This window comes from Homalodisca vitripennis, chromosome 4 (genome assembly GCF_021130785.1).
Source record: "Homalodisca vitripennis isolate AUS2020 chromosome 4, UT_GWSS_2.1, whole genome shotgun sequence".
Taxonomy (NCBI): domain Eukaryota; kingdom Metazoa; phylum Arthropoda; class Insecta; order Hemiptera; family Cicadellidae; genus Homalodisca; species Homalodisca vitripennis.
The window spans coordinates 80,753,741-80,774,200 of NC_060210.1; the positions used below are offsets into that span (position 1 = coordinate 80,753,741).

Sequence of the window (20,460 nt, forward strand, 5' to 3'; positions counted from 1 at the left end):
TTTGCAAAAATGTTTAGCCGGAATAGATTTGAGTCAATATTGAAGTTTTTTCACATGGTGGACACTGAAAATTTTCCAAAACCTAAAGAGCAAAGTTATGATCCATGTGCTCGTTTTACTCCACTAGTTGAGCATGCAAACAGAGCTTTTAGGCATTATTACACAACACATAAGCAACTATCCATAGATGAAAGTCTAGTAGGCACCAAGAATCATACACAACTCATACAATACTTACCCAACAAACACCACCACAAGTGGGGTATAAAGTTGTGGATGCTTTGTGACGCAGTTAGCAATTATTGTTTAGGATTTGTTTGTTATAAAGGGGCAAAAAATTACAATGAAATCCAGACAAATAAAATGGACAGGGCTACAATGTTGTTATACAATTGTTAGAGATGGGAAATTATCTAAGAAAAGGATTTCATGTTTTTGTAGATAATTTTTTCACATCCATACCTCTGGCAAAGTATTTGTATTCCCAACTTACTCATATTACTGGAATACTTCGAAGTAACAGGAAGGGAATCCCTCCGAAAATGTTAACCAAATTTTTTGTACGGGAAACAAAATACTGTCGTAAAAACAGTATGCTTATGCCAGGGAGCAGACAAAAAGCTTCTCAGAAAAAGCAAGTTTTACTGCTCTCTACTGACAGTACCGCCATTAACGAAATGAAAGCGAAAAAAAGAGGCAATAAAGTTTTTATTACAAGCAAACCACAAATGATTCGACAGTATAATGCATATATGGGAGGTGTTGACACTGCTGACCAGATGCTTTATTGCTATCTGGATGAGAGGCGGACTCTCAAATATTGGAAAAAGATGACATTCCATATCTTTGCAAGAATGGTTGTCAACCTATACGTCTTGTATAAAATGAACACGGACAATCCTTTATCCCGACTGAACTTTACCATTTCAATCATTGATGAAATCTCAAATGAGTGGCTCGCGGACCTGGCACCGCACCTACAACATGGACATGGCAATCGGGACAATGAACCTCTTTACATCTTACCGGGGAAAAAAGAGCGCAATTGCAGTGTATGTAGTGCAGCAAGCACAAAGCAAAGTGGAACTAGAAAGAAAACTAGATATGCATGTAAGAAGTGTGAGAAAGGGGCTCATCCTCTATGCTTGTCCAAGCATAGATGCTAAAAAACTTTTTCAAACATATAAGATTTCTTTTTGTAAATAAGTGTAAATATTTAATTTTTAATTTAAGACTTACAAAAATAATAAGTGTGTGTAACGTGAATTTAATGAATATAAATTATATAGTAACAATAGTGACAATGTACTGCATTACAACTTTCTCCAGCTAAATAAGGTAAATATTGCACATTGATGAATTAGCATAGTTTTATTAAAAAAATTACCAAAAATCCATTTCTTGTCATATGACAAGAAATTTTGGTTTGAAATTTTGTAATAATGTTAGCAAATATATATACTTTAAAATAAGACCCAATGTTACATATAAAATATTTTTTTCTAATATGTTTTTGTGAGCATAAAATAAAATTTTAACATTTAAAAAATATTATTTTGTGATGTTATGCGTATTTTCAAAATTATTTCCATGCATTATAATTTTATTGATAAATGTATTATATAGACAACTTAACAATAAAAATAACAAAACAAAAATGAAAATTCTAACTATAATATTAAGTTAGCTATGATATTTTTATTGAGATGCTGCAAATCACTGCGTTAACCCGCTAGCTCTTTTAGCAAGAAACCGTGAAAAAGCGCTTGGCGCCCAAAGGGTTAAGTGTAATAAATTTTATTTTGTAATCAATATTTTAGTGTTCATATGAACAAATTTTTAAATTAAAACAATGCTAACTTGATTCCATTAATATGAACAAGGGTGTATATTTATACATGTTAAGCTTGTATATGACATGAGCTAGGTTGTAGAGAATAATGATGTTGAGGTGACAAGGTTACTGACAGCAACACTGCAGTTGTGATTGTTTTGAGGTGACTATTTCTTTACCCCAATGATATATTTCATTCTTCTTCTTCCAGCACAGCTTCTGTCCATCATCTACCAAATTTTTCTCTTTATTTGTCAAGTTGTATTCACTCAGTGGTGGATTATACTAATAATAATTAAAAGTGATTTAACCACTATATTCCAATGTCTGTACATATTTCTTATGTGGTAAAAGAGAATAATTGAAAGTATTCTGAGAGCATAACCAGGCTCAGTAGTGAATACAGTGCTATCAGAATGTAAGAAAAACTGATCAGAGTCCAGTGCCAACTCTTATATAGTTTTGATTTTATGACTGAAAGTGTTTTATCAACACATTCTGATTAGACCTATTGTGTTTCAGCCATAGAAGAGTGATGATACATTGTTCTATCTACAATTGTCTAGTTCCTGTGATGAAGGAATAAAATTAAAGAACTGATGTTGTCGGTTTTTTTAATTTAAATCAAATACTGTTGAATTGGTTATTCACATAACCTTAAACACAAAAATATTTTAGAATGGTACTTTGCATTTTTTTACACAGTATATTTAAATAATCTTTGTTTGGGCGGTATGTTGTGTTTACTTTGAAATTACTAAATTAAATAAATCAAACTGAACTATTTAATCTGATTGTGCTGCTTCATAATAAGCAGAATAGACATAAGATTTATAATACAACCACCAATAAAAAAACACAAGCCAATGTTGGACATAGTAGAAACTTCCAATGTTTTATAGAAAAAGTAGTTGCCAGTACACTGTTTCATTTAAATAATACACTAAATAAAAACCTTTAAAAAACTGAAATAATGGGTTTGAATAAAAAAAATTTTAATTATGGCTGAAGATCTGGTCACTAAAGAATAATATCCTGAGCATATTTTAATTTTATAGAAGGATGTGTAAAATGCATAAATTTGGAATTGTTACAACTTATGTTTTTTTCTTTCATGTCAAATGTAAAATTAATGATCTAGAAACAAAAATAAATATAATTATTTATGTATTTTTTATATCTGAAAGTCACTTATTAAGTCTATTGCAAATAGAAACTGTTTTTGTACATTCAAAATAGGCTGAGACTTTTTCACACTTTCATTTGTAGAAAGTATGTTTATAAAGAATATAAGACTTACTATAAAGCTACAATCATTAGATTACAACCAGTTCTTGTATAAGCAGCATTATGGTTTCATTAAGTGTTATGCAGATAGAAGAGAAAGGCCAGAAGTAAGCAGTATGTGTGGTGTGTGGAGGGGGGAGAGGTGGCAACAAGAAGTCTGCAGTGTTGCCAGATTGTCATCCCACTCCCAAGGCTATTCAAATGTTCTGCTCTCCTCTCTCTTTTGTCTGGACTGTTAGTAGATGCAACCCTCTTGAAGAATGGAACAGTCAAGTTAATACCAAACTAATTTGTTTTTGGAAGAATTTTTAATTATGAGTTCTGTGAAAATATAATCTAAAATTGTATACTGTATTAATTCTAAAATATAAAACATTTATTTGACAGACTGTTTAAATAAATTTCCTTAGGTATTCATAATTTTAAGTTTTTGGAATAAAAAAGTTATGATGAACTTAGATTCACATTCTGATTTTTGGATCTATTGATTAGTAAGGCAAAATTTCTTATGAAACTGATAACATGTCATATGATTGTCCCATGCGATGCTACTATAGTTATAAATTATATCTTACACATTAATTTGGTATTTATTCTTTGCATGTGCTTGTCTCACGCACAAGAATATAATTAAAATGTAATAAAGGATGTCAGATAATTTTAAAAAAAAGACTGAACAGTTTTAAAATAATAATTTAAAACGAGAATTAAGGTATAAGTGAGTTTTAAAAGAATAATTCAATACATTTGGCTTAAAATGAAACGAATTTGATAATTTCCCAAACCCAAACTATAATAATTTTACAATAAATCCTAACATATTTTTTTCTATTTAACATAAAAACCAAAACACTTCAGAATCATTTTCATTATACATATTTGTTACATAAACCACTTGTATTCCAACTTGTTTAAATACTGGTATTAAGTATTCCAATACAATATAGATTAAGTACAATAATCCAGCAAGGGGAAACATCTATATTGTTATCGTGTTTGTTGAGAATGGAATAATTTACACTTGGGATGTTTATGCTAAAAATTGAGGTTCGACACCAACAGACTTAAAACATAAACATGTTTATTTATATTTCTTATGAAAATGAAAAAAGCTATTCCCAAGTGAGGTTTTAGCGCAATTTTAAAATAAATAGGTCATGCTAAAAAAACAACAGTGAATGAAATCTACTTTCTCCTTCCTGTACTTTCTGAGTATTTAGCACATTGCTATTGTAACTTTCACTATGTTCACTTCAATTGTCAACCATTAGTCTTTCTTTGGCAAAAACAAAGAAGATATACAATATTATTATTCCAACAAACATCATTCATTTACTTAGATAATGATGATGATGATAATTCTAATAAGAAAAACAATGAATTCAATTACAATAAGAAAAACTTATAATAAAATGTATCCCTGCATGGATATTATCTGGCCTTAATTATAAGTGGCAATATATAAAATTTATGACTATCATCCGTCTTTCATTTCATATTGATAACACAATTAAGTCCTTGAAATATTTTGGCCTCACTATAAAAAGGTATCACCAGTCAAAACATGTTGAACTGAAACAGTTTCAGTTGAAAACTAAGTTCCGATAAATCATTCAAAATCATTTTTAAATAAAGGACTGCAGCCGAAGTGACCCTAGGGAAATACAGATTAAACTGACTTTGAAGAACTTTAGTTATTTAAATATCTTTACTCATCATGTCATAGCTACTAGGAAAATTCTGAACCAACAAAACGTAACTCCTTTAATGCCTATAACTTCTAGTGATAAAAAAAACATTGATAAGATTTAAATTATTATAGTCTAGGAGCCAAGAGCCAATGTGGCCTGTTTAGGCTAACATCCGGGTTTTTTTTTTAAATTGATAGTGGATTTTTTCCTAAGATAGAAATTGTCATCAGTCACACTAATTTTGATGGAGGTTGCAATTAGAGGGTAAATGGGTTAAAAATAGGAAATTCTAATGTTTCTCTTACATTATATTTTACCTAGCCTCATATATATATATATATATATATATATATATATATATATATATATATATAAATTCAACCCTCAGACAAGTAAATAAGTTATATCACTATAAAAAAAACTATCATTTCATATTTGTAATCCTTTTTTATATAATTCCATTTCTACCTCCACCAAAACTAATACACCCGATGACTGAATTTTTCTTAGGGGAAATTTCTTCATCAATTTCCAGATAAACCAGGTTGACAAGTCATCATGTTCAAAATTACAAATTGGCTCCTGGATTATTAAATACTTCTGCAATCTTATGATAGCTAATTTTTCAATTTATTTGGAAAAACTAAACAAAAACATACACTATATTGTTTTAGATTATCTAGTTTGCAGAATAATTTGCTTTTTAGAATTGGTACGACAGAACTCAGTTATAAAGTTTCTGGAAATATATCTTGACTGAAGCTCTTATTAACAACATACAGTAAGCCAACAGTGCCTCTATATCATCAACAATGAGTTCTAACATTTGAATGCTAATATTATAGCCAAGTCAAAGTAAAAAAATCTTTATTTGATTTGTTACAATGATGTAACATTTGAATAGTGTCAGTTTAAACTAGCTAAAAACTAATATAAAATAAGCCTAATAATAAAACTAAAATAAAACTACCTGATTTGCAAATCAAAATATTCATCTAATGAATATAAAGCCTTGTCAATCAAGTATGCTTTAAGCTTTCTTTTAAATATTTTATGTGCCGTTTCTTGTTTGATAGCAAGTGGAATGAATTTAAGAAATTTGGATCCAATGTATGTTGGTTTTTTTGTGAAAAAATTTAGCCTATTCATATTCAAATTCCTTTATTCACAATTGCACATCATGTACAGAATAGTGTCATTACATTACTTTCTACAAACTCTAAGATACATTTTAAGAAATTCATGTACAAAATTCTTCTGTATATTAAAAAGAGTTGGCTAAGGCTTTTTATAATTTTTTTTACAATAATTTTATTTATAAAAATAATAATTTATTTAATTGTGATCTATTTAGCATACTAAAACAGCTTGATTATACTTTAATTGATATTTTACACAAAAGATATTACAAACTACACAAACAATATTACAAATAATATTTAAACTATCGGTATATTATTAAAATAAAATAAAAAACTCCTCCAATGCATACATGGGCCTGCCCAGCATCATTGTTTTCAGCTTAGTTTTGAATTTATACAAGTCCTCTATTGTTTTAATTTCTTTAGGCAGTCTATTGAAATATTTTATATCTGAATATGATGGTTTTTTTTTTCCATCCTATATATATCCTTTTTATTAAAATATCATTTTTATTACGTGTATTTTACAAATGAATTACGTTGGTCATATCAGTATTTAAGTTTTTAATTTTGGAACACATAATTGTATCCATTATATATTGATCGTAGGCAGTTTAAATTTTCAATTCCTTAAAATATTCTTTGACAGAATCATTTATTTTTAGTCCTAACATAATTCTCAGAGTTTTTTCTGTATCCGGAGAATTTTATCAAGATTTGATTTTTTCGTAGCACCATACAAACAGAGGCCATATGCAATATAAGAGTGTATGAGAAATAGATTGTCCTCAATGTATCAGTGCTACAGATAAAAGACATCTTCGTCAAAGCATAAATTCCAAAGTTTAATTTTGTAACCAACAATTGTACGTGTTGATCTCAATTGAGATTTTCATCAATAGTCAGATCTAAGAATTTGGTACTCTGATATTTTGTTACTTATCATAACCAGTAGATCTTTTAATTTTTAGACGTACAACAAGGTTATTCCTCCTTTGTAGTTGGGAACATAAAAGACTGTGGGTAGGTACATAATGAATTCAAGGTTGCAGTTTTGTCTGTACTTGGCTGGTCAGACTATACTGAGATAAAATATACTATACCATAAATTACTACACTGTATTTACAGGCTTATATGACATGAAATTTTCACACATTAAAATCCATCAAATCTATTGGAAGTTAGTGCGTATGCGTCACTATATTGAATGTTTAAGATAATATTTCATATTCAATTACATAAATGTAAAGTAGTTTGAATTCTTATGATTCCTTCTTGTCTTGTAAACACTTACTAGTAAAATTGTTTGTACTGGAACACTTACAAAATGACATATCACCAATAGAATAACTTATGAGTGATTGCATGAAAAACATAACTGATTAGTTATTAAAATATCAATGCATAGACAGCCTACAATGTATGTAATATACATGATATCCTGATATTAGTGATAGGGTTGCACCTTTCTGCCTTCTTTTGCCTCCTGAGTCAATAGATGTTTGTCACTGTCTCATTCAGTTTCTACCGAGTTGCATGGTTTCACAAGTGAAACTGAACTCAGTTTTGGAGTAGTTGTGTACACTGTCTCATTCAGTTTCTACCGAGTTGCATGGTTTCACAAGTGAAACTGAACTCAGTTTTGGAGTAGTTGTGTACACTGTCTCATTCAGTTTCTACCGAGTTGCATGGTTTCACAAGTGAAACTGAACTCATTTTTGGAGTAGTTGTGTACACTGTCTCATTCAGTTTCTACCGAGTTGCATGGTTTCACAAGTGAAACTGAACTCATTTTTGGAGTAGTTGTGTACACTGTCTCATTCAGTTTCTACCGAGTTGCATGGTTTCACAAGTGAAACTGAACTCAGTTTTGGAGTAGTTGTGTACACTGTCTCATTCAGTTTCTACCGAGTTGCATGGTTTCACAAGTGAAACTGAACTCATTTTTGGAGTAGTTGTGTACACTGTCTCATTCAGTTTCTACCGAGTTGCATGGTTTCACAAGTGAAACTGAACTCAGTTTTGGAGTAGTTGTGTACAGAAGATGCACTAGGATATTTTACGATAAGTTCATTCGATTGTGAAATCTACAATTTCAACCTTAGTATTCATACATTTTAAATTTGGCACTAAGAAATTTAATTTATTACGATATTAAAGTTGTAATATAAAGTAGATGAAAACTTTAATAAAAAACTAGGTTTGTTTCCTACTTTATTTTAGCTTACTGTAAAATAAATATTGATTAATTAATACATTATTTTTAGTGCTGTAACAAATTTTGTTTTTATAAATAATAACACAAGACTAAAAATAGCAAAAAATAATTAAATTAATTTTTATACTTTTTAACATGTTATTAAAACAGAGTACAAGGAGTTAAATAATCTCTCCAGTATTCATACATACACATAATCCTATTCAGATTTATACTAAAAATATATAATAGTACATTTTTGTAATAAAAAAATACGGTTTTTAATTCTTTATTAATTAATTATTCACTTCTTACATGTTTTTACAAAATTAAAGAAGACAAAAAATAGAAAGGAAGTGATATTTGTAACAACAAACACAATGGTATGTTTCAAGTTAAATGTTATAACTTCTTACAGGACAATTTCGCTCCATGCTTGCAGTAAATGTAGCCCTGACAATGAACCATCCCGATTTACTAGCGTTTAGTTAAACAACTATATGACAATCTTGTAAATATAATATTACACAGAAATGTTTCAACAAGTGATTTACTTGTGGTCAGACATAACATTATGGATGAAATTGTCTCAAAACAGATCATCTAATACATCTAGATAGAAGGAACTAAGCTTTTCCAAGACAATGCTAATTAAGAAATGCTAAGTTATCCCCTAGTATATAAAAACCTTATTATCCGCTGAATGGTAAAGAACAAAGTGTAAGGTTATTTAATCGTTTTTATTCGATTACACAAATTTAAAAATGTTAGTGCAAAAGTTAGAAAACAATACTAACCCCTTCATAATTCTGCATCCTGGTGAGAGCGTACCGCAGCAAGTTGCACAACTGGTCCAGACTCAACATTCGCATGGCTCTTGACCTACAACAATGGTTACTCTTAGGCAACTTATCCAAAATAATGATTTTTCAATTATTATCAATATGATGAATAGAATAGAAAAGACCAGAATACAATATACTTTACTGTGAAGGAAACAGGATTTTTCAACGTTTCAAGATCTGCAATCTGACCTATTCTTCAGGTAAAAAAACTAAACTAAAGCATAACTACAAGTTTTTTACCTGAAGAAGATGTTAGATTGCAGATCTCGAAAAGTAGTGTTACTGATTTATTGTACGACTGAACAATGGCAAATGTCTAGAAAAATCCTCTTTCCTTTACAATCCTTCCATCGTCAAAAAAAAACTTCATACTTTATTGCACATATTCTTGGAGAATAGAGTTAAGGCATAAATGTTTATGTCACAGTTTGTGTGCGTGTGTGTCAGAGTTTGCCAAAAGTGATGTGTCCTCCAATGAACAAACTGTTTAATAGTGTAAGTTGGACACTCCAGTAGCCAGTTCTCAAGGAAGTTTTGAAGTTCTTCTCTGGCAATCCTCTTAGAGATTTGGGTGAAATGTCGAAGAACACTGCTCCTTCATATGAATGTTATTTCTCAAATAGGCTGAGATGATGTTGCTTGCATTGTTTGTATTGTAAAAAGGATTGGCTCTTTAATGTTGAGTCCTGCAACAATCAGGATTTTAGTGTCTTAAAGGCTGCTCAGTATGTGTCTAATGGTCTTAGTCCTTTTAGAGCTTTAATTATCCTCTTTTGTATAACGAGCACCCTTTGAAGATTTGAGATTGTCATCACTGCCCAGACTATTTCCCATATCTCACATGGACTCAAACAAAGAGTAGATTCCTGACATAGATACTTGAGTGCTGCTACTCTGTGACATTTATTTTACTGCATAAAGGCTGCTGGAGATTTTACGACAAGTTGACTGTTAAGTTTTCCAAGATAAATTTTTGTCCACAGTTTAGTCCTGAGTATTTTCCTGACTCCACTGTAATTACTTTAGGAAGGCCATCCATGAAAATGGTTTTGAGAAGTAGTGACAATTATCTGTTTTATTTTTTATCTATTTTAAACCAAATCACTGAGGTAGCACTATTAATAGCGATGTTGAAAGCAGAAAAGGACTGAATGTTTAGTTGGTCACTGTATTTGTTTGCTATAATAAAGGTAGCATCATCAGCAAATATCACCATTTCACAGTGGTTCTGAAGGTGTTTTGGAAAACCATTGATTTAGAGTGGTTACATGACTGGTCCAAGAACAGAGCCTTGCAAAACTCCTTTCCTCACCAGTAGTTGTTTGTATTTTACTTTTGTCACACTGTTATTTGTAGTATGAGTATGTTCTACTATCTGTTATCTATTGCTTAAATAACTTTTGAACCAGTCTATTTCCTAATCAGTAATTCTCAGAGTTTTTTTATTATGAGCTTATGATCTAAACAATCAAATGTTTGCCAAAGTCCAAGTATATACTTGTAGGTGTATATCCTCTTTCTGGTTTTTCTATGATGGTTTCAATTAGTTGGGACTGTTGCAGTTGTCATTGATCTGTCTTTTATAAAACCGTGTTGAGGTGATCCCATAATCTGTTTAGCACTACTCACTCTAGGATTTTAGAAGCAGTGTAAATGAGAGAGAATGGCCAATAAATGGTGGCTTCATCAGATGCTCATTTTTATATTTTGAGTAACTTTTTCAAGTTTCAGCCTGCTTGGAAAAATTCCTTGTAGCAGTGATTTGTTTATAATACTTGTTAGCTGAGTGATGATTTCATGTTTGCACTGTTTGATCAATTTGATAAGACCTCATCCTGTCTTGCTGATATTTTTTGTTTTCGGGTTTCTACAATGTTTATAATTTATTGTTCACTTACTTCATGGAAAATTAGTTTTGGTATTTCAGGTATGTGGTTTGGTTATATTGTATATGTTAGCCATTCTTCATTTCCATTCTTGAAAATTGTCCTATCAGCAATTGTAGCAAAAAAGTTATTCAAACAATTGGCAATGACATTTCATTTTATTTTCAAAATGCACTCTAGTTGAGTTTTCTCTATTTTTCCCCTTCTTTCAGTATTTATCACTTTTCACAAGGTTTTTGACATGTTGTCAGATTTTTATATATAAGATGAATTACACTGTTTTCTCAATGTTTTAAGTTTTAAATCATAGGACTTGTTCTTTAAGCTGTTTAATTTTTGTCATTAGGGTGGCCAGTGTTCTCTGTTTAGTGCCTCTAAATATGAATTTTCAAAGCATGACTTCCATTATCTCATTTACTTTTAGTGTAATTTCTTTTGTTTTATTATCTTGAGAGGACATGCTATGTTCATTGCAGATTGAAGAATCCCACTAAATGCTTTGTAGACAGCTTCCACATTTTTCGTGAGTATAACTTGCGACCAACCAGTATTTGTACATTTTTCCTCAGTTCTTGAGTTAAATCGTATTTCGTATGGTTGAACTTGCGGATGGCTTGTCATATTTGGGGAAATAAAACATAGATGGGCGGAGTGGTCTCAGAGACCTGTTTTTAACAATTTGGCTGATATTTCGGTTTTTGTGATTTTTTAATAGAAAATCTATAGAAGTCTGGCTATGGTTTATTTTTCTTGTTGGTGGTAGATAGAGCCTTTTTAATCCATAGCCATGAAACATTTTGAAAAGATTTCTTTTGTTACTGCTATTGATCAAGTTATCAACATTGATGTCCCCCATCAAAGTTTAGTAGATACAATTTTGTTCAGTTCATATTATAAAATATCAATTACATTTTCTAAGTCGTTACTAGACGGCCTGTAAACACTTAATAGATGCAAGAATTATTATTTCATTTCAATTTTCAAAAATACGGTCTAACAAATATTTTGATGTGGAATTTTGTTTTTTAGGTAAAGTTTGTAAACACAACAACTCCATCTTTCTGTGTTGTGTTTTAGTAAAAGTTTCTATTGTTTTTAGTTTATGTTCAATTGTTTTATGGTCATTGTTTTAGTTGTTTGAGTAGCAGAGTATTCATTGATATAGGCTTATTGAAAATTTCACTTTGTTTTTCAATTTTATTTCTATGTCTTTTATGATTTATCTTGATTTTCTATATTTTTAACATAGTCATTAATTATTTGGCCAAGTTTACTGTCATGCTCCATAAAAGTTGTTGGTTATTGATTCTCAGCTGTTATTCTTTATTAATTTGAGCTTAGATTTCTCTAGGTCGATATTGTTTTAAATCTTTCCATGTATTTTGCATAATTATTTCTCATGTCTTCAATTTTTCTCTTCATAACTGGTACGTCCAGCTTTCAGTCTAATGATTTGTCCTTTTAAAGCATCATTATTATTGAGTAAAACAGAGCCTCTTTTGGCAGCCATTTCCAGCTTGTCTTCTTCACTATCTCTCTTTACAAGGAAATTATTTTCAATATGACTGTGTTCGAATTCTTGTATCTAGTTGTTTGGAGAATCAGGATCATTCACGGTTATGCACTGAGATGTGGTTATTGAAAAGACCCAGATTTTAGAGGTATCCAGTAGTTTCCTCTCATTTTGCGCACTTCCAAAGTCCTTAACATGACGATTCAATTTTATGGTATTTAAGTGAAATGCTTTCACTGAATTATGTATTATGTGATAGGTAATTAGTAAATTCTTTAAAATAATTTACTTATTTCACTCACTGACAAGAATTAAAAAAAACTTTAAGAGTTAGTTAGGTGTAGCTGCACATTAGAGCTGGGGATTCAGTTTTAAAATTTGTTAAAACCTGTAATAAAGTTCAAATCCACAAATGTTTCACTCAAGAAGCTTATAATTTAATATCCCAGTGCTAGTGAATTGTTAAAATACTGTTATCTGTTAATACAAACTGTCAATAATTTATTTTCAGAATATATTTGTCCACAAGAAACTTTATTTAAAATAAAAGTTAAAAACCAATAGTATTAACATATAATAGTATTTTTAACAGTTCATTAGTATTGAGACACTAAAATAAAAGTTTCAGAAGGGAAACATTTATGATTTCAGATAATTTCTTAATTATAACACAGTTTCAAACTTTCTTACCTTCTAAAGTGGAGCCTCAAATGCACAGCTGGCAAATAACTAGTATGCTCACATAAAGAATCACTCTATTGATCCTGGAGCACCAACATATAGTTGTACCACTAACATACTTAGGTCAATTGTGTGGAATTGGGTCAAGCCAAAGTTCATCTTTTATTCCCTGTACTTAAATTATTTGAGCAGAGGAATAATCTGAAACCTTTTATTAACCTCATTTCTACAGAAAGCAAATAAATATCCCTTTTTCGGGTATAATTGAATTGTGATGAAGACATTGCCTTGTCTGATAATTCAAACCAAAAATTTTTTATTATTTACATTTATTATTATTGTTCTCTATTTGAAGTAATAATATAATAAAGGGTGATTCACAAAGATGTTCAGAAACTGTTGGAACTCGTTCTACATGTAAATATAATAAAAAAATGTATATAAACATGAATCCGGAAAGACTTCGTTAGAGAGTTACAGCTAGCAAAAAATTTTGCTCGGATTTTAGCTCACCATGTAAAACGAGGTCTTCCTAAAATTCTGATAAGGTAGATGTGGGGCAAATTCAATCATTTCTCATGGTTTTTTACCTGATAAATTGAATAAAACAGGTCCCAGAACTGAAAGTTAATTACATTTTGAGAAAACCCGTGTCAAATACATAAATTGGAGTGAACAATTTTTTTTCATCTTTGAGCTATAATAATTTTGTTATTTCACCAAAAAACATATCAAAATTTGTAACACATCTTGTAGACAATTTTAGTCTGAACAAAACAATATAAATAATGTACACAGAAAGCAATTAGTTGTTTGATTAAATTAATGTTTACTCACAACGGTACATCACACTTTTTTCATTTGACTGACAATAACTTTGTTAATTATCCATTAAACAAATTAAATTTCCACTTAGAAATTGTAAATTTCAATTCTTAAACAAAAAATTATTTCAAACAGAAGATTGATTTAGCAGTGCATTCACGTGGTGCTGACATACTGTATGGCTTGATTTAAAAACTCAGAATGATGTTTTGCAGAAAATTGCTATTTCATAAGTTAGCAATACAATATATTCAACAATGATATAATTTAAATTTTAGAATTCCAATAATTTTGAAAGCTAACAACTGAGTTTCAGTCCATGTGTGTATTGTTCTGTTCGTAGTAATTCAGTTTTAGTCCTTGTAAGTATTGTTTTGTCCATAATAATTATTACATTATTGGAGTAATAATGCCACATTTATTTACAAGTGAAGAATATGGGATATGGTATTTATTTATGGTGTATATGAATGCAGTGCTAATACCGCTGTTGAAGAATACAGACAAAGTTACCATTACCGCAGAATTCCAAATGCTAGAACAGTTACATTACATGCCACATTTCTTACATTACGGGAAACAGGATCACTTCCTAGTGCAAAGTTCCAGTATGACAATTCCTCAACATGATGTTATTGTAGAGGAAAATATTGTTGCTGTTGTTGAACATAGTCCAGGTAATAGTACAAGACGTATTTTTAAACACTTCAGGGATACGCAAAGTAAATTATGGAGAACACTTAATAATAACAAGCTTTATCCCTACCATAAATAAAAAATAAAACATTTACAACCAGGAGACAATGCGCATCGCCTGGAGTACTGCATTTGGTTAAACAATCTCGTCTACTCTACACTAAGTATATGTTATTTATTGATGAGTCCCAGTTCACTCATGATGGCATCAATAAATTACGAAACCAATATTCATGGACAGAAATGAACCCTCATACAATTGTGCGTATATTTCAACTGCGTTTTAGCATAAACGAATGTTGTATTATTCACAAGTAGGTGATTGGACCGATTATTTTTCAAGAGCGCTTCACAGGTCAGACATACTTACAGTTTCTTCAAGAAGAATTACCGATATTGCTTGAAAATGATCCTCTTTCAACACAACACCACCTATACTTCCAACATGATGGCGAATCGCCACATTTTTCAAATATTGTTTCCACCTACTTGAATCAACAGTTACCAAATAAATGGATCGGTCATGGAGCTCCTATACACTGGTCACCAGATCATATGCCGTTGGATTTTTGCATATGGGGATGGATGGAAAAAGTTTACGAGATCAAAGTTAATTCCCGTGAGGCACTACTTAAACATATAATTGAATTATACGGAACAAAACTAGAGCCATCCTTAAATGAACAGAAAAATGTATTGAAATTTGCAGAGACATTTTTGAAAATTCATTGTAATTTGGTTGAATAGGTTTAGATTAATATTTTCCAGTTAGTTTTACTTTTCACTGTTATGCACTTTCACTTAAAAATTAATTTAATGAAACATCTATTCGCGGTCTGTGTAGTTTATTTACACATTTTGTTCAAAATATCATTTTCTACATGTTTTATTACAAATTTTGATCTGTTTCTTGGTGAAATAACAAAGTCATTGATGCCTAAAGATGAAAAAATGTGTTTCTTTACTCTATTTTTTGTATTTGACACAGGTTTTCTCAAAAACTACTTAACTTAAAGTTCTAGGACCAGTTTCATTAAAAACCATAAGAAACAATTTCATTCATCCCTTAATCTACCCTCTCAGAATTTCAGGAAGACCTTGTTTTACAAGATGAGCTGAAATCTAGGTGAAATCTTTCGCTAGAAATAACTCGCTAACAAAGCATTTCCGAACCCATGTTTATACTGACTTTTTTCATTAATTTCACATGTAGAATGAGTTCCCAAAGTTTCTGTACATCTTCATGAATCACCCTATAGTGGCAGTCTAATCAATTTGGTACAACCAATATCAAATTTCTCTAATGTCATTTTTCTGTATGATATTCCAAATAACTTGAATGTGTTAATGTTGTAATTGTTTAACTGTTAACTTTCTAATTGTTAATATTAAATTATTCTTCTCTACTAATTGATTCTCATGATCATATACCCCATGAATCTTTTTCTTGAGATTCCTGCTCTTGGCAAGCCTAGTATAAATCACTGAAGAATTTATAATTAATTAACTAACTATTTACAGTTTCAATAAAACCTATTTGCCCTGTCTTATGTCAATATATTAGACTGTAAATAAATTTTATTAGTTATTCAATTTACAGTATAAAAATAATAATAATTATGAAATAAAACATCTAATTATACACCTTTATACAAGAAATGTTATTATGTTGTTTTCTTTCAATTAAAAATTAATTTTTTATATTTGAGTTTTGAAGTTATAACCACTTTTTGGTTGATTACCCCCTCATTAAACAATAACTTTTACTATATGACAAAATCTCAGCTAAGCCTGTTATACAAAAAATTATTCTGATATTCTGTAAAACAAGAAAATAAACATATTATGTTACACACAAAAGTTAAAAAATAATTTAAATATTATGCAAATGTCAATAATTGTGTAAGTCAGGCTATAGGCAGGGGAGGTAGCAGTATTGATCTGTAGCTAAGGCTGCAAACACCTCTGCCACTCCTGCCATAACAACACATCTTTGCAGCTGCCAATGCCAATGTCACTGCAACTACAGTGTCACATGGAAAATTGAAAGTAAAAATATTCCAGTTAAAATAAAAACAAATCACGTAATACACAGGAAAAGTGAAATTTATATAACGCTTTTATAATTACAGGTTTACACTTTAAATTGATAGTTAGACACTTAAGAGAATATACGTATTAATTCTCAGAATCAAAAATAAGTAGATATTAATAAACAAAACCGACTTCAGGAAATTAAACAAAATATTATAAATAGGGCTATAGGAACATAATAAACATAAGATACCAACACAGAACACCAAAATAAAGAATAAATAAGGTAGATTGGTTAGAATTGTAAACATATGATTTGATTTTATAAATTAACTTTATTGATTTAATCATATTAAATTCTATCCACTTGGAAATTTTAATTTTTTGATGAAATGATGGACTTGCTTGTTTTATTGTTCTTAGGTTATTTGTACTTAAACTTTGCATTATTTTTCTTATTGGTTTCACTGAATGTTTCTTCTAAATTTAAATTATGCATTAAGCCAAGTGCGACAATAGGTTGTTCTGTCTTTATATGATTACATACAAACCTGTGCCTTGTTACCCTCGTTTTTAGAGAATTTATTGTGAAGCCAATGTAATGTTTAGAACATATTTTCTGTTGAATTTGATAAGCAATACTTTTTTATTCACAGGATAAGTTCTTCTATTCTGTAAAAGTTTTGTGTAGAACTACTTGTAAGTTTTTTTTTTTCAAGTGGAGCGCATGATGCAGACTAAACACCTGGGTTTGTTGTAAGGATGTGATCCGACTGTTACGTTTTCTTGCATTTGTGCTTATTGTGTTCAGGTAATTTTGGGTAAAATGTTTTTCAAAAACTGGTAGTTCTCTACATGTTATTTCTGACATGTGTTTGTTGAAGCAGAGCTGTTCAATAAAGTGAATGCTTCTCTTTTTACTTAGTATCACTATGAAAAATGGTAAAAACCCACATATTTGGATCTTTCCTTCGTTCTTGGCATCATACGTAGTAGTACGATAAGACAATCATAATGAACACTCCATATATTTTTATTGAGTTAAACACAGATGAAAATATTTAATTAAGGGAAGTAATTTTTTTAATTAGTGAGGAATATTACTACAGTTCTGGGAACGTGTTCATGTCTGACTTAGGTTAGGACATAGTCATAAGCCAAAATTATTTGTCTATAGCATAGTGTCAGTGTGTGAAAAACCAGTATGGTGTAATAAATTATTATTATAAACTCTAAAAAGACTAGGACTTTCACTCTGGTGTGCAACTCCTTGTACCTCGATATGATTTTTCTGATTGACATAACTATGTAAAATACTTTTTTTGTAGCTAGCCATTGTTTTGACAATCACAGCAGAGATTCATGTCCATGGACAATGAGGTGTATAACAAGGCATGTTTGTGTTGTAACCTAAATTTTATTTATCTAGGTCATTGTGAATAATAAAAGTAATACTATTTCTCAAAAACATTTTTTGAGGTAAGATACTGTACTTGAAATTTTACATGGGGTATTATGTATGTAATAATAAATGTTTTTACCTTTTTATACAATTTAAAACACTTAAAGTATAATATGGTAAAGTTTCAAAACTATATCACCTATAGAACTCAAACTATTGCAATTTGTTAATAAAAACAGTCAAATAGTGAACAAATATGACTTTCTACGTGCTAATTGGCTATATTAAAAATAACATGTTTGGTAATGGGTAAAAAGATACCAAACCAAAAAAATCCATTCATACATTCCCATTTTATCAAATAATTGTTTGAGGATTATTTGAATAATTTTAGTTCAGGCAAATATTTTAGTGAGTTTGTTTTGTAAACGTATATACAACTTACTGAAATAGAGCGTGATGGATATATTTAAATTAATAAATATTTACTTATGGATATAATCAAGCAACATTAAAAGAAAACTATAATTTAATTTAAGGTTTTCATTTTACTGATTTTAACAATACACTTCTTATTCTTCAAAACAATATATACTTACTGTCCACAGAGAAAAGTTATGGACAAAACGTAATAATTTGGACTATGTTCCTCCTGAAACCCATAATTTTTGGCAAGTCACACAAAATACAAATAACAATAGAGATAAATATGAGATTTAATGTAAATGAATTAATCACAAGTTTTCAGCAGGTCCATGTCTCTATTGTCTCTCTATACAGCTTTTAGGGATAGTTGGAATATAAATTAATGTTTGGATTCTGATTATTCTTAACTATTATTTAGAAACAGTTATGACACTGGATATTTTAAAAACCTATGAATTTTTAATTAATTATTGTGATTTTTCCATGCTTTCTGATTACTTTTAACCCTTAGCGCTCAGACCTGAAATTATATGATTGTTCTCTCAGTTCGAAGGGCAACTATGAATGGCCATAAGTGTTCTGATAGGTAGGTGGTTATGACCAGGTCCTGTCCCTCAGCACGCTAGGGCCAGGACGCTCTTATGGCCCTCGCTGTTTTGGCTGTTCATCTCATCAGACCACTACGTGTGACCCATTGTGTTGTGTAATTATAAAATTCAATCTTTATCCAGCTGTGGCTGGAAAGTGCTGCAATCTCTCAGTGAATTAAGTAACTAAATTAACAGTTCTCTATTGCAGCACATACTATAATAAACATTGTTTATTAACATTGTTTCTAAACATTGTTTAGAATGGTTTTATATCCGAGTGCCAGTGTCACTGTAGCTGCTATAGCGTATCCATCTGTTTATTAAAATACTAGTTAGTGGATAAGGTGGAAATATATACTAGTGCATAAGGTGGAAACTAACCTCAAAATATGCAATATATTCTGCAAATAAAAATACTTTTAAAATAGGTCAACCTATAAATTAAATTACATATTACTTCCTTCATTTAAAAGCAAATAATAAATAAATTAATAAAGTTTCAATCTTGAAGCTAATAAACTTAGTAAATTGTTTGAGAATCTTATTTAAATTTCAGTAATTTAAAGGGGCTGAAGGTTAAATACTGCAATTTAAATCTGAGTCGAAGTGACATACATACTTATGTAAGCAAAAAGTGGTGAGGTAGAACGCAGCTGGGCCACTAGCTGTTGCTTGACGAGCTGAGAGGACAACTAACTGTAATTCCACCTCAGTTGAGTGATAAATAAGTATGAACTACACTTAATGGCTTGGCGAATGGAATGGAATGGTTTAAGATAATAATATATACATATGACTTCAGGAAATTAAGGAAAATTGAACTCTTCCAAACTGAAAGGCAGAGATTATGTGTCAGTACCTGGTATCTGTGTTCTCAGCCTGAGTGACTGTGCTACACTCCGGACACATCCAGCCTTTGGGTGGAGCTGTATCCATTTGCATGCATCTGAGGTGGTAGACTCGGGGGCAGATCTCACAAGGTATCACTGAGCCATCACGGTGGCAGCGCCAGCAATAGCTGTCTACTCCTCCTACAACTTTGGTCGGCTGGAACAAACCAGTTAACTTAAGTCCTCATAAAAGAGATGACTGCAACCAAATTTTAATTAATAGTGCAATACACTGCAAATTGCTTCTTTGGTTAAAACTTTATTTATTTATGCCCATATTTATCACTTACAAAAAATTAATTCTTAGTTCATAGTCAGACATTCATTAAAACAGGGTAGGAGTACACAAGACCACATGTTGCTAAACTCTAGTAGTTGTAGTCAATTCACTTTTAAATGGCAGCCTATTCCTGAGCATTGCATATGGAATTCTTTATTAAATCATACAAATTTCAGGCTCTGAAATCTAACACTGTAAGAGACTTGACTCCTGGAATCTGGAGTATACAATAAAGTTACT

General features: G+C 30.4%; 1 protein-coding gene across 8 annotated transcripts in view; it reads right to left on the reverse strand.

Annotated features, from left to right (window-relative positions):
- Positions 1-20,460, reverse strand: part of LOC124359615 (protein kinase C-binding protein 1-like) — a 106,040-nt gene that overhangs the window by 77,448 nt on the left and 8,132 nt on the right. For all 8 annotated transcript variants that reach the window (XR_006922167.1, XR_006922166.1, XR_006922171.1 and 5 more), the window contains exons 3-4: positions 19,910-20,097; positions 8,950-9,034 (exon numbers count right to left, since the gene is read on the reverse strand). Coding sequence is in view for 1 of the 8 variants with exons in the window: in XM_046812499.1 (XP_046668455.1) it covers positions 8,950-9,034; positions 19,910-20,097 (273 nt within the window). In the remaining 7 variants the exon portion in view is untranslated. The remainder of the gene's footprint in view (positions 1-8,949; positions 9,035-19,909; positions 20,098-20,460) is intronic.